We start from the raw sequence: 24831 nt of genomic DNA on the forward strand, positions 1-24831 counted from the left end.
GAGGGCATCGGTTCAATCTTCCCCATCACCAAAACTTAAGAGTTTGGTTTCTTTCTTCGCCTTTTTCTTTTTCGGTTTTTCGGAAATTTTGTCTTTATCTCCCTGACTACCTGCACCATCGCCAATGATCTTTCTCTTGGCTTTTGGTTTGGCTCCAGTAGACACGTGAGGGTCAGAAAAGGTACTCGACTTTGCTTTAGAGGGCTTCGCTTTGGCTTCAGGTGCTTCTGTGGATTTCTCGTCGGGCTCTGACTCGTCATCGGGCAGGCCTTGCGCTGGGAACCATAGTGGCCTAAGTACAATACTTGATGGGTAGGCAATGACTCTACTCACCTCGTCGTTTTTCGCGTTCAACCTCCTTGGCACTAAGATGTTTTCCCTCTTTCAAAACAACAATCTGTGGTTTCTCATCCCCACTATCTTCTTCATCCTCGCTAGGAGTCCCGTTCCTTCCTCCATTAGGTTTGCTTGATTCCCCGGGACGCGTGGGGATGGGAGGCCGAGACGGTATTGGCGGTCGACCGCTGGACGAGACGTCCCTGTCCCAATCTGGATTATAGACGTTCCCGTCTTCCTCGTCGGGAGGCATGTTTGCTATTTCGGGTTCGTCATCATTATCGCCTCTACCATATCGTTGAGACGATAGTTGTCCGCCAACTTGGGATTGAAGTTGTCTCAGGAAGGAAGGAACGCCTTGAGAGTATTGTAATCGAGACGATATTTGATGTGGGGTAGGACCTTTGTTACGTGGAGGCATTTGTTGTTGAAGTTCAATGAGCCTGTTGGTGCCTAATGAAATATGACGTAATCATAGGATGTTTGATTAGCGCCTGGGTATCCAGGAATGGCAGCTTAGTGTAAATTTATAATTGTCCGATATCAATCCCACCCCGCGAGCACTGGTCGAGAGCGAACCGTTGTTGGTAGTGTGGAGCATATTCTTCCGGCTTCAAGCGCCTATCAACTGGAAGAATTGCCTTCAGCGGCCATCACACAATTAGATATCAAAGGATTCGGCGGCCCGTGCTAAGAGCCAAGCGCGATGGAACAAGGTATCTATCAGATGATTAAGAATTTTCCTTAGGGCTTCCCTGTTGCATGGGATCTAAAAGCTTAACTCTGGTACTTGCATTATTCGAGAAGCCCTGTTATGGTCCCTCACAAGCAATGCATATATCTACCAAGGCCTTGGCTTTCCGTGCTATGAATTCTCGATTTGGTCACTCGGAAGCACAGGATCAAATGGAAGATGAAACTGGTCATCACTTCGAAAATGTAACATTGAGGCTCTGATTGGTTGGGCGTGCCGAGTTAAACGTCTGGCAGCCTGTTTACGCAAATTGACGAGCTCCAGCAGGTGTTAGCCAATGAAAGTATCAACAAATAATCCCAAATGCTTGGCCAAAGCTTTTGGTAGAAGATTGTGAGAGGCCTTCAGCCATTCAATCGGATCGCCTACATATGGCGTAACGCGAGATGGCGATCGTGAGTAGGATACGGAAGTAGACGGCTATATAATTAGACGATGTCACAAGTACGTGTGAGTACCTCATACGCGCGGCATCTGTAATATAGTCATATAGAGCTCACTCGCAAATTAACTGAGGTACGCCACTTTCGAGCTAACTGAATGATCTTTACGTCACAATGGATTGCGGAAAGGCTCCACCGGCTTCCGGTTTGCATAGCTGGAGGGTATGTTTTTCCTTGGGCTTGTGATAGAAGCTTAAGCAGCCTCTTTCGGTTGGGCCTAAAAATGGAGACTGTGATGTGTGTCTATGGCTGCATGGCTTGTAGCTATATATAGATGCAGGATTCGACATTAATAACACAATAATGTCTGGGGGGAGTTTCTGAACGGGCTTAAGAGCAAAGTTTAAAGCCCAATGTCCATTTTTCTATACGCGGGAAAGGCTCAGATAAAAACGAAACTTTTATTAGACTATGGAGCGGGCTGAATAACGACTTGAACCAGTCACTGAGGTTAGGTTCGAATGCACTTGATCACGTGAAGAACGGGGTTCCAGGTCTCACGTTCTGTCGCACTTTTTAACTTCTCGGACATTTTCAAGGCATCGATGCTATGTCTCAGCATTTCACCTCGTGGCCGGGCGCTCTATTCAAACACCAGTCAATTGATAGTAGCTTTATTTGCCCAATGTTTCATTTGAGAAAGCAACCCAACGATCGAGAGCTTCAATTCATAGGCCTTGATTTCGCTGAGCGCTAAAGTAAGCTGCACCTCATTCCATCATTTTTATTGTTCTGATGATAACTATCGGCTTGGCCTGGGGATTACGTGCAAGGCGAACATATAATTAATTTGGTACAACTGAACCTCTGCTCACACGGTACCTATTAGTAGCAAGGCCGACTGAGATGATCGGGCCCCAGGCACTAAGTTTGAGTACATGCTATAGAGTCCCGGCGAAAGTACTTAATCGGCGTGAAGGAACTTTGAACGACCACGATTCCTCTGCCGGCTCATTTGATTGATATTCTTGATCTTCCTAGTTCTGGCTCCATTTTACTCCCTAGACCCTAATCTATCAAATCCCGCCGACTTGATTGGTCGAAACAGAGGACCTTTAATGCTAGTTTCGCCTTGTCTGCCTTTCTAGGGCTCGGCTATTGTTCTTCTCTTGAATGACCACCACTCACCAACAATCCAAACCTGTTACACACCGCATTGCTGTCAAACCTAAAATCTATATTGGCCGAGAACTCTGAGTACGATAACTATCTCCATAATAGTCACCACACCCAGTAGGACAGGTGTCCACATGCATGGAAAGCCTTCTAGTCTATGCTGACTCAACGCTCCAAAGTGCGAGCTCGTAGTGTAGTGTATTGCGCCAGCGTTATGCGTCACAACCGGCTTTTGGATTATTTTTCCGTGATTATCCTCCACCACGACTCGACACATACCTCACATCGCAGAAATGTTTGCTTAATAATGTATCGCTTGATATCTACCGCTAATTTCAATCATCTGGTTGGTCTATGACTGTACCGATCTACCTTGTGACTTTCTTGAACGGAAAATAAGATTGTACGTAGAAATCTATCCTTTAGTTCGGATCAAGGCATTGGAGGGTACTTCATGTTTTCGGCTTTATGGCGACATGCACCACGTTGCGATCACTGACGCCATTGTCGCCTTAACTCAGTATTACCCGGGATTGCCTACTCTGGGATGAGCGGACGTTCCCGGTGACCAGTAAAGCTCTCTGGAAAATCTAGGTATAAATACCCAACCCGCACCACTGCCCGGTCGAGGGTGATATTCATCATGTACTTGCTACAACCGCTGATCCTTTTTGTGACCTATGTATCCGCCGTCTCCGTTCCTATCACTATTCAGGGTGCCAATGGAGTATCCTATCTTGGAGCTTTTGATGAGACTCTCAATCAAGATATTTTTCAGGGTGTTCCGTTTGGACAACCTCCGGTTGGCTCACTTCGATTTAAGCCTCCGGTAGCTTGGGCTCCCAAATCAGCACCCGTGACGCTGAATGCTACTGCTCTAGGGCCTTCATGCCATCAAGGAACGAGCACCATTTTGTTTGTATCAGAGGATTGTCTGACTATTAATATTAGTAAGAATCTAAACTAGTTGGAGCTCATTGCTATGGCTCTAATTAACGCATACATAGGAAGAGTTCACAATTCAACTAGTAGTAGCCGTCTACCTGTTATGGTTTGGATCTGTATGTTCAGCCTTCAACCTAATACTAGTGCCTCGATATTCACTATAAAATATATAGATGGTGGAGGATTCTACAATGGAGATGTGACGGAATATACTGGTCGTCTCCTCCTTCCAAAGGCTGCATCGTTGGTACGCACTGACGTCACCCATCTTTGATACTCGTACATTGACAATTTTATAAAGGGAAACCCCGTCGTTTACGTCTCGTTCAATTACAGGCTTGGAGTATTTGGATGTGAATCAACTTCACTACTCTGGCAGAGATGCGCACACATTGTGATAACTTACCTTGATTAAACAGTTCCTCCTGGAATAGCATCGGCAAGTGCAGGGGCTCAGAATCTGGGATTGTATGACCAACGACTTGCACTGGAGTGGGTTAACAAGAACATAGCCTACTTTGGGGGTGATCCAGCAAAGGTATGTAGGTCCGACTATCCTACTTCATTATATTACCAACTCTATTCTAGGTTACAATCTTTGGTGAATCGGCAGGCGCGATTAGTGTCTCTTACCAAACTATGTATAATGGTGGTAACATTGGCGGCTTGTTTCACGGGGCTATAATACAATCGGGCTCACCTTCCTCGTAAGTAGCCCGTACACCTGCGGATTGCGTGTATGCAATCATCGTTGACACCTTCTCAAGCCGTAATACCCCCGCGCCGTCAAACGCTGCACGCGAGATCGCATATGAGTTCATCGTCAATGCTACAGGGTGTGCAGACTCTTGCGATACCTTTGAATGCATCAGATACGCTCCAATCAGCCAGTTGAGTCAGGCAAACCGTGATGTGTTAAAGGTGAAGCCTACAGGGAGCGCAGTGGTGGTATATACTCATATAGGCCCTCATAGATATCCAGCGAGCTCCACTCACTTGACCAGGGACCGGTGGCTTTTGGTCCAACTGTAGTTCCGGGAGACTCATTTCTCCCTGAAAAACCAGCGGATATCATTCACGATGGGAGATTTGCTGACGTTCCGATCATTAATGGCGGTGTGTCACACCCGTTATACCTACGGCACACTTCTTAATCAAATTTGAACAGTTCAGTTCGACGAAGGAACAGCATTCTCTGGGAACACATCCACTACTCAAGATGTCATTGAATGGCTGACCTCGACCAGACCAGGCTTAACATTTGGGATCAGTGACGATGCGGCAATTCGACAGCTCTTAGCCTATTATCCGGATGACCCGACTCTCGGATCACCCTATGGAAGCGGTAGTGAGCTATTCGGACGTCCTCAGCAGTACAAACGTCTATCAAGTATAGTAGGGGATCTTTTGTTTCAGGTAACATAGATGCTGTTCTTATTCTTGGGCAAACGCTGACTGACGCATATAGTCAGCCCACAGGGACCATCTTCGTACCGCAACAAAATTCCGCGTGAATTCTTGGTAGGCATCCAGCGATAATTGAGTATCAAAATGGTATTACCATTAATTTTATTTTATGCTAGGTCATATACGTTTACCCAGTTCATTCCAACAACTTTGCCGCCTTACTTCGCGGCGCAATACGGCGTTCGCCATGCTGGAGAAATTTTATTTGTTTTTCAGAATCTGCCCATTAATGCACCTCCAGAAATGACTCAGCTTGCCGATACAGTCACTAATTATTGGTATGCACTTTTGAGTCTTTTCCAGCCACTCCTTGTTGATGGCGTGTAATTAGGACTTCTTTTGCTTATAACCTAGATCCTAATCCCATAGGATCTCGTAAAGGTGCGCCAACCAAGTTAGTGAGAGAACATCACTCATTTTAGTAAAATTTCGATAGAGGTGTACTGGCCCAAGTATGGTGCTAACGCCACCAGCTTAAGTCTCCAGGGCGGGAACGTCACTCTCATGAAAGATGATTATCGTCAGGCTCAAATTGAATTCATTATTGGTAACCCCAGCCTGTATAACTAGACGTGTATACTCGTCTTACTATAACAAAGACCAAGAAAGGTCGTAGACAATATTTCCACTCTTGTAACACCAAATGAAATATTTATTTATCCTCGAATGTCTTCAATAAAGCGGGGTCTATGTTTCCTAGATAAGTTCAAGCCGGACCACATCTCTGAATGACGTATTCCCGAGCGCGTTTTTGCTCTTGTCCCCCTACGCCGTCGATCTCTTCTGGCGCTTGGCCATCAGAATTTAGCTAATGAGATTATCAGCAAAAGCGCAGGAAGGAGCATAATGGACGCATACTCGGGATCTATCTGCGCCGGCCTCGATCAAAACGACTGCCGCGGCAGCATGCGCAGAATCAAATGCTAGATGGAGCGGTGTGTTGCCTGTAAAGAAAATGAGTCAAAAGTGGAATTTGTAAACATGAGGGCATTACCAAGGCGATCACCAGTGTTAAGCCGTGTCTTTGGTCGCCCTTCGGGTGGGTTGAGTAATAACGACAGAAAGGCATCGTGTCCTGCGGAGGCAGCTCTATGTCTGGTGAGGGAGTCAATATCAGTAAACCGTCGATCGGGCTCGGACGTACTTACAAAGGGTGTTGACCCGCTCTATCCTTGGAATTGATCTTGTTTTTACCGAAGAATAAGCATCTTTTCTATAAGCTACCTTTGCTTACTCACATCTGCTCCACGAGCAATCAACAACTTGCCAACCTATGAGGCACATTAATTTTACGACACACAAGCGACAAAAACGTGCATACATCCACTCTTCCTTTGGATGCAGCGTAATGTCTAGCGGTTGAATCAGTTAACAGAGCCGAAGGACATCGTTGGAGACAAGATAACATACAATGGTGTCAACCCTTTGTCGTTGGTGACATTTACATCTGCACCAGCACCAAGGAGTTCTTGAACAATATTCTCATGGCCAGCGCTAACTGGATGGGCTCAAAATCTATACTTGAGTTTTGGTGAATGGGACATACCTGCTATCATCAACGGGGTCCACCCCGAGTTATCTTTGGGGTCGATTGTTGCTTTATTAGCTATTAGATCTTGAGCAATTTCTATCGCCCCAGAAGAGGCTGCCCAGTGTAGCGCGGTCCTCTCATCCTGAGTTGATAGGAATAAGAGACTATCCATTAGAAAATAAAAGTATCAATCTGGCTCTCAAGACCCTCACTGCGTCCTTGGCATTCAAGAGTTGGGGTTCAGCATTCAACAAAGATCGCACAAGGGATGCTTGGTCTTCGAAGCTGTATCAGTACAAAGCTTCCAATAGTACTCAGGCTTCTTACTTTGGAGAGCAGCATTGTGTATAGAAAGTGACATGGTGGTTTCTCAAAGAGGGTAGCGGAGCAGTGACGCGTCCGGTGATCACGTGACGGAATGCGGGTCTTCGGCATTTGTCCCATCCCGTTACCGACAACCACCCAGACCCCCCCGAGCTACGCTTCCAGGCGACACTTCTCAAGCGCATTCTAAATCTAATCATAATAAACTAAAATAAGACATATGTCGACTGTACGGCGTCTACAAGCTCTCAAGAACACCCTTTCGCATGGAGTTGGACATGTACCTACTGTAGCTGTAGGTAAGTACACGGAGGCAGCAGCCATTAGTGTATTCTCAGAGTTTCCAAGTATAGCTTCGGGAATCAGATCTCTTTCAACGTCAAGGTCGCCTCTTGACCTAGCCTATGAGAAAGTCGATCCTCCAGAGTCGAAATCCACATCCCCATTGCTCATCGTACACGGCCTTTAGTGAGTCAATCTCTAAGATTTATCTATGAAATGACGTAATGACGGAGATAACCAGTGGATCGAAGCAGAACTGGCGCAGTCTTTCCAAAGCGTTTGCGCGCAAATTGGGTCGCCCGGTGTATACCGTCGTAAGTAGGTGGTATTCTATAATTATTCTTCTCTAACCGCCAAGTCAAGGATTTGAGAAATCATGGGGAGTCGCCTCACTCTGAAGTAATGGACTACACTGCTATGGCCAGCGACATACTTCAATTTTGTCAGTCGAGGTCTCTCTCTGATATTTCACTCGTCGGACACTCTCTGTAAGTTTGCTCCCTTTGCGCATGCTAATCGCTAACCTTGAATATAGAGGAGGCAAAGTAGTGATGGCATTTGCTCTGAACCCAGCATTACCCCCAGATATGCTCTCCCGACTAGTTGTAGTGGACATTTCCCCTGCCGTTGGCCCCATCAGTCCCGAATTTCGGCGATACATAGATGCGATGAAGGAAATCGATCATGCCAACGTCAGAACAAAGAAGGAAGGTGAAGAAATACTGAAGAAATATGAATCGGTAAGTGTTTGTCAGGTCAGTTTATTATTAGCACCAATGCAGTCTCAATCAGGATGCTTCGACTAGAGCATTTCTACTTCACAACCTCATTGCGCCTGCCAAAGGCGAACCTTTAAAGTTCCGAATTCCTCTTTCTGCCATTGCCGATGCGATCGATGGTATAGGAGAGTTCCCATATACCCCCGGCAAAGAGACATGGAATGGCGCAACCTTGTTTGTCAAGGGCGCCAAGAGCAAGTGAGTCTTGTCTGTATCCATTTCTTCGCTATTCTGATGCGGTGTCTTTTGTGCAAGATACATCAATAGACGTAACATGGGGGTAATGGAACAGTTCTTCCCGAATATGAAACTTGAAACCTTAGATACTGGACACTGGGGTAAGCAATCAGTACGATATTCTATATTGAAAACTTAATGTAGTTCTCATCCTACAGTCCATGCCGAGAAGTAAGTCGCCGTTGTCAACATTCGAGCTTTCAGATACTAACAACGCGACAGACCACAAGAGTTTGTAGAGCTTGTCTCAAACTTCGTTGACCAGAAATAAACGCTATATCATTGTGCCTTTATCACTGCTTGGTATGAAACATGGGCTTGAGTTTATTGGATTGACATCATTATCATTTCAACAATTATTCACTGCGTGGTTTGTGCGAGTCCACTTGACAGCTCGACAATGACTTCGCAACAGATGTTCGAGCAGCGATCCCAATTTAGTCTATCAACCACACCTCTTGATTCGACGGAATACGTCAGATGGCTTCCCGCAAGGGTTTTGGCTTCCAGCCTGGAGAAGTGAGCTGGATATGGGGCCTTCTGATGCTCGTCCTGAGAACACTTCCCGCCCAATAGCCGCCGCATGATCGGATGGGTCGCGTGAGATTGTGTTATCTGGCTCGGAAGTTGGTTTATACGAAACGTCCCGTTTCACCTATCATGAAATGAAACATAGCAAGATAAGCCCCCGTGGGATTAAGCCTCGCATGGAATTCGGCCGCCGAGCATTGTGAGGCTTGACGCGCCTTGTGTATCCTGTTCCAAATATCTACAAACTCATTGAGCGACTTCCTGTCGCCTGCAATCCGAAGCTTTTGCTTTTTTTTTTTTTTTTTTTTTTTTTTAACTGTTCAACTGGTACGTTTTGAAGCACGGAGACGACAAACCTGCTCGCCTATGCAATTTAATGGTATAACTTGCGTATGGTCTGCGTTCTCACCGTGCTACACCCTCTACGGCGGTCCACGAGTTTTTTTTTTTTTTTTCGTCTCTGGACCCATGAATTACAACCCTATTCTTAGCAGGATAAAATTGGAAAATCTAGTATTTTAATTAGTTGGAAAGCTCGGTGCTGCGGCCGCAAGCCATTGTGTCACTCACATATTGGTTATATACTAGTGTGGGAAAAGTCCATCGAGGATGCGGGTATGCGGCAACTCCAGGCTCTCGGCTATCTTTACGATTCCTTCCTTGGTATTAGACGCATTCGATTCGGCATCCGAGGTTGATTTCTAAGTGAGAGCGTGATTATCGGGACCAAGGGAATACCACATCTTACTCACTAGGGCGAATTCACTTGGGAAAAATAATCTTACACCACATTCTACACAAGCCTTCATCAATGGTACCTGGGTCCAATTCCTTTGCCATAAGTGTAGCTCTCTTATCTCTGATGTAATGAGGCACGCACCTGATCATCCAGTGATGAACAATTCAGGGTAGAAATGACAACATCTGTCCCTTTCAGTATTCCAACAAGCTGTGACTCGCTATCGTACGCAATGCCATAAACTTCGGCTCCATATGACTCCAGTTCTTGCACTCGTAGCTTATCGACCTTTGGGCAAGGATTAGCCGAAAATCATTCACAACAAGATATAAAGTACAAGATATACCGAGGCGGCTCGTACCAATACAACGTCAAGCGCACCTACTTTCAGAAGAGCCTTAGACATTCGGTATCCAACATATCCACCAGCACCTGCGACTGCAACTCACTTTACCGAGCTCATAGCAAACCATCTAGTGATTATGTTGGACTCGCTGACGCGTACTTTCATTCGCCTCTTTACAAACCTTGCGGAATCGATACTCGCAGCGACGCCTTTAGTGAATGTGTGAGGGTCACGCAAGCGACCCATCACATGACGTGACGACGACGACCACCATGTCTGTTGATACAGGACAGTTTAGTGATCCCATCTCAGATTTCTCCGATTTACCCAGTATTTCTACTCGGGCAAGCAATGTCATTAGACGATACACCTCTTCCTTCTCTATTAATTCCAAAAAATCCAAAAATAACGACGGGTCGACTTCGATTTCGGCAACCTCGTCGCCTCCCGATCTCAAACGAAAGTCATCCCTCCCATCAATTAAAACTGCCCACTATACCCACATGGTTCCCGATAGCCAAGTCTCGATAGAGTGCGCAAGCACGTGCGCGTTCGTGGCAGACGCGGGCATGGACGATGACTCGGACGAAAACTCAAGTAACCGATCTTCCCTCAGCTCAAGAGGTATCTCCCGAACGTCTACCCCAAGTCATCGAGGGCAGGACGACAACTCCGACAGAAGCCACACCCCAACCCAAAATTTCTTCCCGCGCGAGGCAAAAGCTCTGCCTGACCCGGAGATGTGCACGCAGCAAATCCTTGACGAGGATGAGAAAATCCAAGGCCTGAATTCATTCAATGACGTACACTTAGATCTAACGAAAATGTTTAACTCAGACAACCAGTGCGTAGGGAACTGGGTTAACTCCACCCCAAACCTCCTCAGAGACATTCTCGAGACATTCCGAGTGAACATGCAGTCGATTGGCAATATCAGTCTAGGCATGTCCCGCGCGAGGGATAACATGTGCTTCGAAATGTCGAAAATCTGCAACGAATTCGCAGACTTATACATGCAAGTCATCAACGACAACAACCCCCAAATTGAGCAACACGGGCAAGACAAAAACCCCACGCTAAGTAACACAGAAATGGAAGTAGATGGTGGTGACCTGTGCTATAACAGAGGCTACGAGACTAGCCACACCAACCTCGAAAGTACCCCTACCCACGGACATTCATGGGCCGACATGCCTCAATACCCTCCCGCCGAATATTACAACACCCACAACCAAGATCTACTCCAAGTCATCATATCGGTGGCCAATGACATCAAAAGTATCAAGAGCCGCATGGACCGTATCGAAAATCAAACCAACCGTACTCCCCCGCCAAAACCAAAACCCCAGCCTACCCAACCCCATCCGAAAGGGAACGCCGCACCACCCAACGCAAACCCCAACCCGACTGCACCTCCTAAAAAGAAAACAATGGCCCAAGTCTTAATGGAAGGCCCGAAGGACAAAACCGGTGAGTCCCAACCTAGTAATACCGCACCTCCCCCGGTCTCGATATCAAAGGGAACTGAGGCGAGCGCCGTTCGCTTCATCTTCCGATTCTCACATGGTGCCCCGGATGACACCAAGAAAAGACTTACACCCTTAGAGGTCAGTCGTCGCCTCAAGGGCGTATTCAATGACCGCATGGGCCTAAACCAGTGCCGTGTCCTAGAGTCCAAGTGGAATCTCCGGGGGAACCTTATACTAATATTCCCAGCTCACTCGAACCCAAGCGCCATAAGCCAGATGGAGCCCCAGATCCGAAACGCGCTAGGCCTCAGAACCGGCTGCGCATTTACGAGAGACACCAAGTGGTCCAAAGTAATAATTGCTGGGGTTCCTACGGGATTCTCGGAATCTGGAGATGATCAGGTCATAACCAAGAACGAACTGATGGACGAGGTACGTAAACACAAATCTACGGAAAAACTAACAATCACACAAGTCCCCGACTGGACTATTCGCCCGGAGGACATCAAGTCCTCTTACGGTTCTATTGCTTTCGCATTCGAAGACCCCGATGGTTCTAAGCTCGCCCTAGTCCTTAAGGAGAGATTCTCCTTATTTGGATGCGCGCTACGTGCAAGGGCTTGGAGCAACAAACCAATTCTTCAATCCTGCAACCGCTGTGCCTCGTACGGCCACGTCCAAACCCACTGCCACAGGAAACCTAGGTGTACGCGATGTGGATACAGCCATCCTACCGAACAACACGACAATAAATGCAAACTATGCCACAACGAGGCTCGAGCGAAAGGGGCCCCATGCCCTCACCCAGCTCGATGTGGCGTTTGCCGACAAAACCATGAGTGGGATTCGGACGCGTGTCCCGAAAGGGCTAAGTTCCGCACTCCCATTGCTCAAACGCTGCGCCAAACCCTCACTGACAATCAATTATGATTAACAAGCTCGATGTTATTCAGTTGAACGTGGCGGGCTGTCACCTCCGCGTCCACTCTATGCTCAACGACAAGTCATACCAAGCTGCCTCGATCCTCATGATCCAAGACCCCTGGTGGGGAAGGATAGGCTACGATAAATCTATTGATCCTAAGTCTATTAATATTTATGGGACCACCAGCTCCCCCTTCTGGATGTGTTTCTCTCCTCCGGGCATCAGCGGCCCCAAAGGCCCTGGTGTATCTATTTATGTCCGTAGAGATATCCCCGATCTCCACGCGCGCTACTCCGACACCCTCCCACCTCATCCCGACGTGCTAGCTATTGACGTTATTTATAAAGGCTCTCGCACCACACTCGTTAACGCGTACCTACATGGTGACTCAGAAAGATACGATGAGTCACTTAACCATTTAATTTGCCACCCCTACCCGACTTCCCACCCAATAATTATTGCCGGGGACTTTAACGCTCACCACCCAAACTGGGCCCTCGAGGGGTCAAAGTGGGTCAACAACCTCCCTAACCCCAGCGCTAGACTACTGGACAACTGGGCTTCGGAGAATGATTTCCACGTTCTTAATGACCTTACAGTACCTACACGCAACGGAAAGAAAGGCCAAGCCGACTCAATCATCGACCTCACATTGCTCAATAGCATCGCTGTTGATGCTTTTGTGGATTTCGACTGGACATGCGAAGCCGAAGGAGCCATGGGATCTGATCACAATATTATTTCATGGGCGATAGGCGCACACGATCAAACTGATGCCGCAACGCACCCGAAACCTCCCCCTACCTTCACTATCGATCCCGAACTTGAGGAAGAATGGACAAACGCTTTCGTAGCACACCTGTCCAACGAAAATCTCCCCTCCCAACCCAAAACACCAAGCGAACTAGACTCCATGGCAGTTGGCATCCTCCAAGCAATGGCGAACGCTACTGAGGACTCCATGCCTAAGAAGAAACAAGGAGCAAAAAGCAGACGCTCTCCGTGGTGGAACTCCGAATGTTCAAAGGCATTGCGCGATCTCAAACATCCCCCCGACAACCGCTCTCGCGACGCCCGCCGTGCATGCCTGCGGGGCGCTATCAGACGCGCTCGTAAATCTCACGCCGACCAAGTCTGCAAAGCTGCATCCATTGGAAATGTATTCCGATTCACCAACTGGTACAAGGGCAAACGTCGAGCACCCCTCCCTCCGATACGATTTGGTGGAGGGCTGGTCACAGTGCCACAACAGAAAGCTATCGCGCTGACCGATAAATTCTTCCCAAAAGCCACATCCTCTCGGGTCTCCCTCGAACCCCTCGGGATCCCCCAAGCCCCCGAAAGACCGTGGCACAATATCACTAAGGAGGAAATAGAGACTGCACTCGCAAGCTCCTCCAACACTTCATCACCCGGAGCCTTTGGAACCAACTACCGTCTATTAAAATGGGCTTTCTCAGTCAGGCCGAACCCCATCCTTAATCTGTACAACGGCTGTCTCACCCTTGGATACCATCCGTCCTGCCTCCGGAACGCGGTCATAGCGGTCATACCCAAGCCAAACCGCAGCAATATGTCTGATCCCAAGTCCTACCGACCTATTTCGCTCCTGGAGACCCTCTCAAAATGCCTCGAGAAAGTGGTTACGCGTCGTCTTATCTTTGAAGCTGGCAAATTCGACCTTATTCCTCATTCACAATTTGGCGGACGCGACATGACCTCTTGTGCAGACGCCGGATTGTGCCTCACGCACGACACGAGAACCCAATGGGCCCTTGGGAACCATGTCTCGCTACTCACGATGGATGTCTCTGGATATTTCAATAATGTTGACCACGCCAGGTTAATTTTCACTTTGAAAAGACTGGGATACGCGCACGAAATCTGCCAGTGGATCCAATCCTACCTACTCGAGAGAACCGCGCAACCGAAAATCGACGAAACTCTGTGCGACCCAATCAACTTGCCCGCGGTCGGTATCCCCCAGGGATCCCCCCTCTCACCCATATTGTCATCAATTTACTCTATTCCCCTCCTACGTGCAATTCAAGATCCCCAAGCTCTCACCTATGCTTACGTCGACGATTTCTCCATTCTCGCCTTCTCCGACTCGCACGCTTCCAATACCACAATCCTTCAGAACATTGCAAACACCGCCAACAACACTCTCAGAGCACTTGGACTAGAGTTTGAACTCCCAAAATCCGACCTTATTCACTTCACCTCTCGCAAACAACAACCATCTAATGCCCAAATCACGCTCACACATGACCTCGGCACTTCCGTAATAACACCCAAAGTTGTGGTTCGCTGGTTGGGATTCTACCTGGATCAAAAACTTAATTTCAAGGAGCATGTACGCTACATGGCCAACAAGGCGAACGCAATTCTAGCTGGTCTCCGTATGCTAGCTGACACTGTCAAGGGCATGTCCATGAGACACGCACGTATCTTATTCATTGCGTGCGTCAGACCCATTCTCACATACGGCTCCCTCATTTGGTTTCACGGTAACAACCAAAAAACAATGATCGACCCGATACAAAAAGCCCAGAATATGGGGATTAGGTGGCTCACCGGAGCATTCAAAACCTCTCCAACGGACGCCCTACACCACCTCGCCTCCATTCCTCCCATCCACATCTACCTCCAAAGACTCAACACAAACGCTGCCACCAAATTGAGAGCCCTGCCCAGACACGCGGAAATTAGCCGCCGCCTCCCTAAGGCCTGGGACTCCCATGATCCCACCTTACCACACCCCCCCGAGCCTAAACGTCGCCAGACAGCCGTCCCTTCCCCCATCGTCCGACTAGCGGCACTGTCACACCCAGAATCCGAATTCCAAACCCCGTACCTTAACCCCCCCTGGGTCCCGGAAAATCCCTTCCCCGGCAGACTACAATTCGCCTTCCCCCCTGCCGGCTCCCCAAAAGATCGCCGAGCAAAGATTGCGGAGAACGCCAACCGCCTGATCGACGCACTCGCGCACGAGGGAACCCTGATTGGATTCTCCGACGGTTCAAAAGAGGTCCGTTCGGGAGTCCGGAAAGTAGGAGTTGGATACAGCATCGTATGGAAGAAAGAGGAGGTCGCCAAATTCAGCGGCGGCATCGGCCCTCGCGCGGACATATTTGACGCCGAAATGCTCGCGCTTGCGCTCATTGTCCGCAGATGCACGCGATTTGCAAAGTCACACAATATTCTCAGAATCCACATCTTCTCGGACAACCTAGCCGCCGTACGCATTATCAACAAATGCAGCCCCCATGCCGCCCAATACGCATCAATACTATTCCGAAAAGAGGCCCACACATTCCTTCAAGGCAACGCAAGGAGGTCAATCGTGGTCCAATGGATCCCAGGCCACTCCAAAATCGAAGGCAACGAACGTGCGGACAAACTGGCTAACGCAGGACTCGACTCCCGCCCCACGCCGTTCTTTAACCGGACCGCTACCTGGGCCAAATGCCGCGCCACTCAACGCGCAGCCAAGTCATGGGGACGCTTATGGGCAGAACACCCCCACTCAAAAACGGTCCAAAAACACATCCCACGTCCCCCGGCACTCAAATTGCACCCAATATTCCAAAACCCCAGTATCCCTCGATCGGTGTCCTCCCGCCTCATCCACGTCATGACAGGCCACGGCTGCTTCGGCGAATACAAGGCCAGAATGCCTTTCATTAACGGAAGCGCCAAGTGCCAATGTGGCGACCCGAACCAAACCATCCCCCACCTCCTGTTCCACTGCCCGCTTGCCGAAGACAGCCGCAAGCTCCTTTTCGAAGCGGCACCAGACCTCAACCCCGCAACCCTCTTCGGGACCCCCAAGGGATTGGAAGCGGTCGCCAAATTCATCTACCATTCCGGAATTGGCCTATATAAATAGCCATATCCTCACATCGACGCTCCCCCTGAAGTCGACGAGAAGTCTACCGTCTTTCCCACCCGCGGCACAGAACCCCGCCGCACTCGCATACACGTTTATTTCATTTCATTTTTATCTCTCTCTCTCCCTCCTCCTTGCTCTCGCGTTGCCTGTCCTTTTTCTGTGTCATGTGCCTTATGCGCGTTGGCGTTGTTCTTTGTATTCTCCCCGAGCGGTTTGCCTTGTTCGCATGTAGCTCCTGTTAGTCTCTAATAGAAGTGTATTCAAAAAAAAAAAAAAAAAAAAGACCCATCACATGACTATTTCATCTCAAACGTTTCATCTCATAACTCACTGTCGATCGTTATTTCATTACCACTACCACACGGACAAACAACACTCATCACTCTATATATACCCGTTTCCTCATGTACTTAGTCCTCAGAGCTCATTCGAATACGAGAACTTCAGCTAGTCTACGCGAACCCCCAAGCTCCGACTCAGACGTTCCCTTCTCCCCGTTCGGATTGACCACTCTCTCCTCACCGAATGATGGCTTCTAGCCGAGGATTCCTAGACCTAGTACAGGCTGTACATGTGGGAGGCGTGATAATCGTCATTCGGCTGTGTCGGCGTCGTGAAGCATGGCAGAGCTGTTCTTGGCTAGCGATATGTTGGCTGGGGGGCACCATCCGTCGATAACATCCTCCGCCAATAGATGCAAAATTCAGCCTCTGTCCTACCGCTTACCATCATATTATAATGAACAACCAACCTGCCATTAATATGTAATATTAATTACAAGAGATACTCAACATGCATATCATATTGTTACAAATAATCAAATTCGAAGCAGCGATCTCCCAATACCAGAGATAGGTCGCCAAGAGGAGAAATATTACATGTGACACATAAGGGAAACTATGACGAAAATATATAGGAAAGTACTAGATGCGCCACCCTGAAGCACTTTGCTCGATTAGCGCTCGATTAGCTTAGCGCTTCGAGCTTCTTTAGGCACTCCAAGCGGGATTGAAGTGAGCGGAGCACATGAGACGACCACCCAAGGAACTCGTATTCATAAAATTTAACCTTTTCCACACAAGTGCAATCGCCGCGCGGGGTACGAATTGGCATGTCGTACCGAGAAACAGCCTCAAGAAGGTATTCTGTTCCAAAGTAGCGCTCCCACTCGTTCGCCGGTTTCTTCTTCAGCTCCTCCGTTACTCCACGGGCCCATCTGGCCTGCCATTCAGGTGGACTATTGTGTGCACCATAATGATGAGACTCGGAACAAGACTCGCATAGAGCTCTAGTGAACGATGAACCAGCAAGCCTCATCGGCGCCTCATAAAAATTGAGCAAGACGTCCGATATTATCTCGTTTCGGATAAGAGGGATAGCAAGAAGCTTAATCCAGGGAATCGAATCAGGTGTTCTCTCTGCTACTTCTAACAAGCAATCTATAGTGTTGAGCTGATATTGATTTTGTGAGACAGAGATGGCAAGGTTAACTTCGTCTTGGAATCCAAGAGACGAAGCGATGCGGAGGGCTCCCAAAGGATCGCGGAAAACCGAAACTGGAGAGTCAGCGAGAGATAGGCTTTGTCTGAGTTGGTGATGCATATCATCGAGTTGGTACTTGTCCGCAACATGAAAGGCTTTTTCAAGAGTTTCGAAGGAGCAAATCACGGGAGAACGTTTCGGATAAATGAATCCAAGCATGATACGAAGCATCTCTGATGTCTCTGCCATCATAATGAGCTGCCCTGATTGGGGCGAACAAGCCGTGAACATATCCTTGAAGACGGGGGAAGCAACAGAAAGGACAGCTGAATGAACATGGAACTCGTCTCCATCCACGGACCGGAGCACAAGATCCCCATGGGTAAAGCCTAAAGTTTGGTCAAACCCAGCAACAGTGAAATAGGAATATGTTTACCCTCGCAACGGTCAACAGCGGTGGTTGACTTCATCCCGTAATACTAATCCAATATCGGACTGACAAAATAGGAGAGTGCAGTCAACAAAAATTCATGTTGATCATTCGCTGACATCAAACCACTCACATTAAGAGGAGGCTAGACAATATCTACTGACGCCCTATGCAGAGTCACAAAGAGGGGAGAAAATACGTTGCCAGGAGCCCACCCCCCTTATTGGTTATATATATCATCATGTAGTAGTATTTGAATAAATGGATAAAAACCGGCACATTGAAATGAGGGGAAGGTGCGTGTGATTTTTCCCTCTCGCATCATTGCCGTCATCCCATGGTCCAAGCATCGGCGTGAATCCAATTAATAAGTTACCCGAAAAGGAGTAGTTCAAGTACCCAATACAGTGCTTGCACATGTTTTCCCAGAACTGTGATAGTATCTCAAATTCTTTACCGGGGAAGGCCGGAGGAGTGATTACAACATACTACCATATCTAGTGCACGCTACATAGTACAAAATTCACAAACAATTTTTGCTCACTCGTTCATTTAGTCACTTCGATCTGGAATTTGGGACTCTCTGGTCCTGCCTTTGTGGACGAGATTTCTAGGCAGTGTCCCACAATCGATTGATTAACTAATTCCTCTTATAAAACCAGCTAAAATAGCTGGGTCACGTAAAAATGTTAATTCAACAAAAGCGTTTCAGAACGGGCAGGATTTGAGATGGATGTTTTTCAAATGCTGAGGCTGAAGTACCTCTTGAGGTGGCGCTACCGTATGCTGTTTGTGTCATCGTACAAGCCAGAGTCTCGAACCGGCCGATTGCAGCCGCCATTATTACGGCACGTTCAGGCTCCACATACACTTATTTTTCTGTCTTAGACACTGGTGGCTTGAGAGTTAAGTAATCTGCATCGTCAATATAGCTGTGGTCCTTGGGCGAGTTGATCGAGAGCAGTGAACTACATGTTTGCACTATGGCTTTATGTTCGCCTCACCGTGTTCTTTTAGGTACATATTCCGTAAGGAGATACATTCAATACAAGCAGTTCTCCGTAGGTGTCTTGCGCCATAGTACTTTTTATTCGTGGAAGAGCCCAAGAATCTCAAAGTTGGCGAAAAGACGCCGAGAAGCCCCCCCCCCCCCAAAAGTCATGAGTATTGATCCAATCCAACTGTCCGGTCCAGGGGACCAGGGCATTGGCGAAAGCTCCCTGGTAGTTGAGTATTGATACTATATTGATGGTATTGAGTTATTACTCGGGACCCATGCGCCAAGTGCCAATTATGATCGTTTAATTCTATGGGCAGATTGTTTGAAGAGATTCGATGATTAAGTTACGCTCATTTTATTTGTCTCTTCAGGGTTTACAGGGGCAGTAACCCCGCTCTAAAGGTTAGACTCGGTATGGAGCCTGTGTTACTCGAGTTCCATGTCGTAGCTGGCGCTGGCATCTGCTACGCTCGTAATATAGTACTCATAATAAGGAATAAGCCTCATGACTAGAGGTTTCTTTTGGTCGCAAGTTACGTATGCAAGTCAGTGTCGATATGCAGGAAACGGATATGGCCCCGGAATTCCGTTTCACAAGTGAGCCTTTCTGTTTCCACCCTTGTCTCTGAGCGTCGATAGAATTCAACAAATCAAATCCCAGCATCAAACGTCTGACCGATACCGATATCCTCATACAAAACCTTTGTCGTGTTTCGCTGCCTCTATCTCCCATTTCTATGTTGGAAACACCAATATATTGAATCGCACACTCTCCAAGCTACCATATTCGAAAATCCGGATTTGCTGGACGCTTAGCCCTCAGATTTCTGGTGACTTTCTTAGCACTCCTGCTTTGCTGGCATTGCTCGTTGCTTGGTACGCGTCATGTTCAAGTATGGCTCGCTAGGATGGTTCAAGGCCTGAATGCCGTTTTCATCATTGGGCCTGGGTTAGAAAAGGTCAGGGCCTCCCTCACGCCCGCCCTCTGAGATCTCATTAAAGAAAGTCAGATATCATCTTAGTCTCGATGGGTATTGATCACAAACCTCACTGGGTCTTCTAAATGACTCAATGATGTTCAAGCGTCCAAATCTCACGGGCTTCACGGATATTACTTTGCATGGCCACTCGTGCTACAGAGGGTGCATTCGTGTGACTACTACTCAACAGACGTTTTTGTATGTGCCCATGGCTTCCTGTCACGTATGGTTTTGTCTCGCAATGGACTTTGTTTGGACGTATACTTGTACCTCATAATAGAGACGTATTAAAAAAACTGGTATAACATGATAAGCAACGCATATAGTGAGTGTAGCGGACACAGTCCTTAGACAAATACAGTAACAGACAAAACCTTTCACAAAAAGTCTTATTCTGATTAAGTTGCCTATAACTACTTCAGCTTGGGCTGTATCACAACGCACATATATGCGTTTGAAATCCACATATGGGAGCTACAAAATGGGCTAAGAAAGTTAAAAGTTGAAGGATAAATCATTGAGAAATCTAAGCTACAAAATCAAGGGTATTGTGAAAGGTTTTGACCAAGGCCATCCAATTTACTTACTCCCCCTAGCATTCCTTGCCTAGCTATATCAAAGTCTCATCAGCCATGTATTCTAGTTCATTTATATGTATTTTACTTGCACACAGGATGGCATTTAATAGGGTTTCATGTTAAGGTGGAGTAGTGCCATCCAAAGTAGGCTATGAGAGCAGGAAGTATTAGTTATACTGGTTGGTGAAATACCTTGTATAATCATTCTGAAAGGTCATAGTAGATAGAAGAAGGGACCAAGTAATGATCTATGAGGTTTGATAGAAATTTGTGGCTAGATTTACTGATACTTAACTGTTAGAGAGGTCCATACAGGCAGGGGTATGTGGATATAACTGGCCATCACCACTCAGGGAGTAGCAGGTATCCTAGACGTCCTTAAGGGGCGTCAAGGCAGCGGGCGCTTGTGGCCGTATGTACTGAGTGAGAAACCGCTTAAGGCGGTGGAGTGCTACCTACGACGACAAACTACCTAACTACAATGACCACGCGCTATAAGGCGGTGGCGAGCTACGTAAGTACAGCAAGAACAACGCTTAAGGCGTGTATCTAAGTGTTACTGGCTGTAAGGCCTCGTACAATGTGGGGAGTGCAACAAGAGGTAATCGACCTGGGTGTTACCATGGTCGGTTGGCCTCTTTATATATTCTATAGAAGTGCTAATTACAAATACATTATAACCAATACCATAACCAATAAGAACCCCGCTCCGTAGTCGGCCTTACTCATGCATACGTGTCATTGACGTGTCATGATGACGTCATAGGTGGAGGTGGCTACGTATGCTGATTAAGCGCGGATGGGGACGTGGCTTGGCGCTTAGCGTGTGATATAAGCGCCGAAGTCACGTGATTGAAAATGTTCTTTGTTTGCCTTCGTTTAAATCCGAGAAAATGGGAATAAATTCCCTGGTATCCATTGTGTCTACAACACTGCCCCCCCCTTAAGGGCCTTGGCAGCGCCAAGGGCCTTCTTTCTCATGTCCTTCTCGTACTTCTCCAAAATTTTTTCTGCGTTTTTTAGGTTCTCTCTGGGCTCCCACGTGTTTTCTTTGGAGCCGTAACCCTTCCATTTTACTTGGAAAAACCACTTCCCGTTGCGTTCTTCTGCATCGGTTATCCCTTCCACCTTGTATTCCTCTTCTCCGTCCACTGTGACTGGTGGTGGACAATTTTCAAAGGCGCGCGTCTTATCCCTTTTAACTTTTGATAGTAGACCTACGTAGAATACATTATGAATGCGCATGGTTGGTGGAAGTTCAAGTCTGTATGCGCGACTGGAGATTTTCTCGGTGACTTTGAATGGTCCTAAGCGCTGTTCCGTTAGCTTTGGGCTTAGGGTTTTCAGGTTGACATTTCTGGCGTCGAGCCATACTTCTTCTCCAATTTCAAACTCCGTTGGGTTCCCGTCTTCCCTGGCTGTCATTTGTTGCTTAGATTGCCGGAGAGCAGACTCTACTTCGTTCCATTGTGCTTCCATGGTTTGGGCTAGATTGTCTGCTTCTGGGACGTCCGTTGGTACGTTGGAGGGTGTTAGGGTGGGTTCCCAACCATACAAGGCCTTGAAGGGAGTTTTGCCCGTGCTGCTATGTACGGCGTTGTTATAGGCAAACTCCGCCATGGGGAGCCATTTGGCCCAGTCCCTTTGGTTCACCCCTGAGTATGCCCTAAGGAAGTGTTCGATGGAGGGATTCACCCGTTCCGTTTGGCCGTCGCTTTGAGGGTGGTATGCCGATGAGAAGTGCGGGTCAATTCCAAGGCGTTTGTAAAGAGCCCGTAGGAATTTGTTATTAAAGACCCTCCCTCTATCCAATACTGTCTTCTCCGGCATTCCGTGGCGTTTCCATACGTGTTCCAGGAACAGCTCCGCCAGCTCGGGCGCTTTCAGCTTTTTGGAGCATTTGACAAAGATCCCGTACTTGGTGAAGCTGTCTATTATGACCAGGATGGAGTCGTGGTTCCCGTCCTTTGGCAAATCTACAATCATATCATAGGAAAGGTGTTGCCATGGTCTAGATGGGAGTTCAAGCGGCTGCGGAGGGATTGAGGCGTATTTTGGTTTCCTGATCCGTTGACAGGTTTCACAGGAATCCACATGCCAATACGTGTCTGCGCAGATGCCCGGCCAATAGTAGTTGCGTGATACCAGTTCCAGAGTTTGTTGCCTACCCGGGTGACCCGCCAATGGACTATCATGGAAAATGCAAAGCAGATCTGTTCTCAGGGTACCAACATCTGGGACTACAATGCGTCCTTGGTAGAATAGTAGACCGGCCTCCATCTCGTAATCCTTGAATGCCTTTTTAATGGACGGGGGTGCCTTAGATTCATTTTGGAGGAATTGTAATATTTCCTCCAGGGATTCATCTTGGTCTAAGGCAGCCTCAATCTGGCGTTGGAGTTCCTTCTCAGGGGTTACCATTGCTATGTTGGCAAATACAGGGTCAGGGAGCATGGTCTGGGCGGCGGGTGGAATGTCGGCATGATCCGATCGGCGTGAGAGTGCATCTGGCTTCCCTGATTGTTTCCCAGGGCGATAGACAATTTGGAAGTTATACCCAGCCAGTAACAGGTGCCATCTGGCGTGGCGACGATTGAACGTGCGGGATTCCTTCCAATACTCTAAGTTACGGTGGTCCGTGAACACGGTGACAGGGTGCAGAGTTCCTTCTAAGAAGATACGCCAGTATTCAAAGGAACGGATGATTGCTAGTAGTTCCTTGTCATGGGTGTCATAATTTTGTTCCGCTCCCTTGAATGATTCTGACAGGAATCCTAGTGGGTGTAGGCGTCCGTCTCCCTGCCATTGACTGAGTATGGAACCTAGAGCTGCGCCGGATGCGTCTGTTTCAAGGAAGTATGGTTTACTAGGGTCTGCGTGACAGAGGACTGGGGCGTTGGTGATGGCGTCCTTTAACCCTTGGAATGCTTCCTGTTCTTTGGTATCCCAATTCCACGGCGTGTCCTTCTTAACTAGGTTGTGCAATGGCCTTGCCATGTGACTGAAGTTGGCAACAAACCGGCGTAAGAAGTTGGCAAAGCCTAGGAACGATTGAACTTCTTTAACCTTAGTGGGCGTAGGCCATTCCTGTACAGCCTGGATCTTGAGCTTGTCCAAGCTAAAACCTTGGTCCGAAACAATGATTCCCAGGTATTCCACTGAAGTGACGTGGAAGGTACACTTGGACGCTTTACAGAACAATTGGTTTTCCATCAGCCGGCGTAGGACTTTGTGAACGTGCTGGGTGTGGGATGCGTCATCCTTGGAGTAGATCAGGATGTCATCAAGGTATATGATGACGCAAACATCAAGCAGGTCCTTGAACAAATCATTCATGAAATGTTGGAATGAAGCCGGAGCGTTGGTTAAGCCAAAGGTCATGACAAGTGACTCGTACAAGCCGTATTTGGTACGGAACGCGGTTTTCCATTCATCACCCTCTTTGACACGGACGTTGTTGTAACCCCATCTTAGATCTAGTTTGGTGAATACTTTGGCGCCGCGGAGCTGGGCCATAAGGTCGTCGGGACGGGGTAATGGGTATACGTTTTTCTTTGTCCGGTTGTTAAGGCGGCGGTAGTCAACAACCAAGCGGCGGGAACCATCCTTTTTTGGAACAAACATGACGGGGGAGCTGATAGAGGATTTGCTGGGCCGGATCTTGCCTGCTTTGAGCTTGTCCCTGAGCCAGTCCTTGAGTGTGGCTGATTCGGCGTCAGTCATGCTATAGAGGGGAGAGTTCAGGGGGCCTTCTTCTGTGAGTTCGATCCCAATGTCATAATGTCTGTGAGGTGGAAGCTTATTGAATTCTTCCTCCCCAAATACCTTGGCGTATTGATGGTATTCTGGGGGTACTCCTTCAAGGGGGTTCTTGTCAGCTTCCTCCTCCTCAGCGATAGCCACGTGTTCTGGCGGTGTATGGGGGAAGGAGAGTGTACGCAAGTTCCAATCAATTTCCGGATTGTGGGCATCCAACCATTTCAATCCTAAGATGGCGGCATGAGACCCTGTATTGCAAATGAGAAAGGTCTCAGTCATTCGTTTGCCATCAAAGGAGAAGGTTAGATTAGCCTTCTTCCAGATCTTGCCAGCCTGGGGGCTTGACCCATCGAGCATAGTAACAGTGCAAGGTGAAGGGAGGTCTATTAGTGGGAGGTGTAATGCTTTGGTGGTGCGTGGGTGTAGAAATGAGGATGTGGCGCCTGAATCAATCAGGACTTCTAGTGGTTCCGCTTTTTTCTC

The 24831-nt window shown here is 47.9% G+C and overlaps 8 protein-coding genes across 8 annotated transcripts; 3 read left to right on the forward strand and 5 right to left on the reverse strand.

Moving 5' to 3' along the window:
* Positions 1-12: 12 nt before the first annotated feature.
* On the reverse strand, positions 13-757 carry RhiXN_03432 (uncharacterized protein; the record flags this gene model as incomplete). Its single annotated transcript, XM_043323249.1, has 2 exons — positions 13-275; positions 334-757. The coding sequence occupies 2 exons, from the start codon at positions 755-757 to the stop codon at positions 13-15; spliced, it is 687 nt and encodes a 228-aa protein (XP_043178745.1).
* A 2535-nt stretch (positions 758-3292) lies between these two features.
* RhiXN_03433 (carbohydrate esterase family 10 protein) lies at positions 3293-5631 on the forward strand (the record flags this gene model as incomplete). The annotated part of the gene is made up of 14 exons (XM_043323250.1): positions 3293-3599; positions 3657-3710; positions 3768-3841; positions 3896-3947; positions 4014-4132; positions 4183-4301; positions 4362-4430; positions 4482-4515; positions 4569-4710; positions 4763-5010; positions 5063-5115; positions 5178-5339; positions 5393-5442; positions 5498-5631. 14 exons carry the CDS (start codon positions 3293-3295, stop codon positions 5629-5631), a joined length of 1617 nt encoding a protein of 538 aa, XP_043178746.1.
* Positions 5632-5767: 136 nt separating this feature from the next.
* RhiXN_03434 (ankyrin repeats) lies at positions 5768-6953 on the reverse strand (the record flags this gene model as incomplete). Its single annotated transcript, XM_043323251.1, has 10 exons — positions 5768-5869; positions 5920-6005; positions 6056-6156; positions 6210-6244; positions 6300-6332; positions 6383-6413; positions 6472-6559; positions 6608-6734; positions 6805-6869; positions 6920-6953. 10 exons carry the CDS (start codon positions 6951-6953, stop codon positions 5768-5770), a joined length of 702 nt encoding a protein of 233 aa, XP_043178747.1.
* Positions 6954-7136: 183 nt separating this feature from the next.
* Positions 7137-8453, forward strand: RhiXN_03435 (alpha/beta hydrolase family protein; the record flags this gene model as incomplete). Its single annotated transcript, XM_043323252.1, has 9 exons — positions 7137-7215; positions 7270-7384; positions 7440-7512; positions 7562-7686; positions 7734-7938; positions 7991-8175; positions 8245-8315; positions 8359-8385; positions 8437-8453. 9 exons carry the CDS (start codon positions 7137-7139, stop codon positions 8451-8453), a joined length of 897 nt encoding a protein of 298 aa, XP_043178748.1.
* A 206-nt stretch (positions 8454-8659) lies between these two features.
* Positions 8660-9890, reverse strand: RhiXN_03436 (uncharacterized protein; the record flags this gene model as incomplete). Its single annotated transcript, XM_043323253.1, has 3 exons — positions 8660-8869; positions 9626-9772; positions 9831-9890. 3 exons carry the CDS (start codon positions 9888-9890, stop codon positions 8660-8662), a joined length of 417 nt encoding a protein of 138 aa, XP_043178749.1.
* Positions 9891-10102: 212 nt separating this feature from the next.
* RhiXN_03437 (Reverse transcriptase from mobile element jockey protein) lies at positions 10103-16116 on the forward strand (the record flags this gene model as incomplete). Its single annotated transcript, XM_043323254.1, has 3 exons — positions 10103-11852; positions 11917-12113; positions 12238-16116. 3 exons carry the CDS (start codon positions 10103-10105, stop codon positions 16114-16116), a joined length of 5826 nt encoding a protein of 1941 aa, XP_043178750.1.
* A 969-nt stretch (positions 16117-17085) lies between these two features.
* On the reverse strand, positions 17086-18071 carry RhiXN_03438 (The BTB (BR-C, ttk and bab)/POZ (Pox virus and Zinc finger) domain; the record flags this gene model as incomplete). Its single annotated transcript, XM_043323255.1, has 2 exons — positions 17086-17990; positions 18038-18071. The coding sequence occupies 2 exons, from the start codon at positions 18069-18071 to the stop codon at positions 17086-17088; spliced, it is 939 nt and encodes a 312-aa protein (XP_043178751.1).
* A 3442-nt stretch (positions 18072-21513) lies between these two features.
* Positions 21514-24705, reverse strand: RhiXN_03439 (Retrotransposable element Tf2 protein; the record flags this gene model as incomplete). Its single annotated transcript, XM_043323256.1, has 1 exon — positions 21514-24705. The coding sequence occupies one exon, from the start codon at positions 24703-24705 to the stop codon at positions 21514-21516; it is 3192 nt and encodes a 1063-aa protein (XP_043178752.1).
* Positions 24706-24831: the final 126 nt, after the last annotated feature.

Source organism: Rhizoctonia solani, chromosome 3 (assembly GCF_016906535.1).
Source record: "Rhizoctonia solani chromosome 3, complete sequence".
Classification (NCBI taxonomy): domain Eukaryota; kingdom Fungi; phylum Basidiomycota; class Agaricomycetes; order Cantharellales; family Ceratobasidiaceae; genus Rhizoctonia; species Rhizoctonia solani.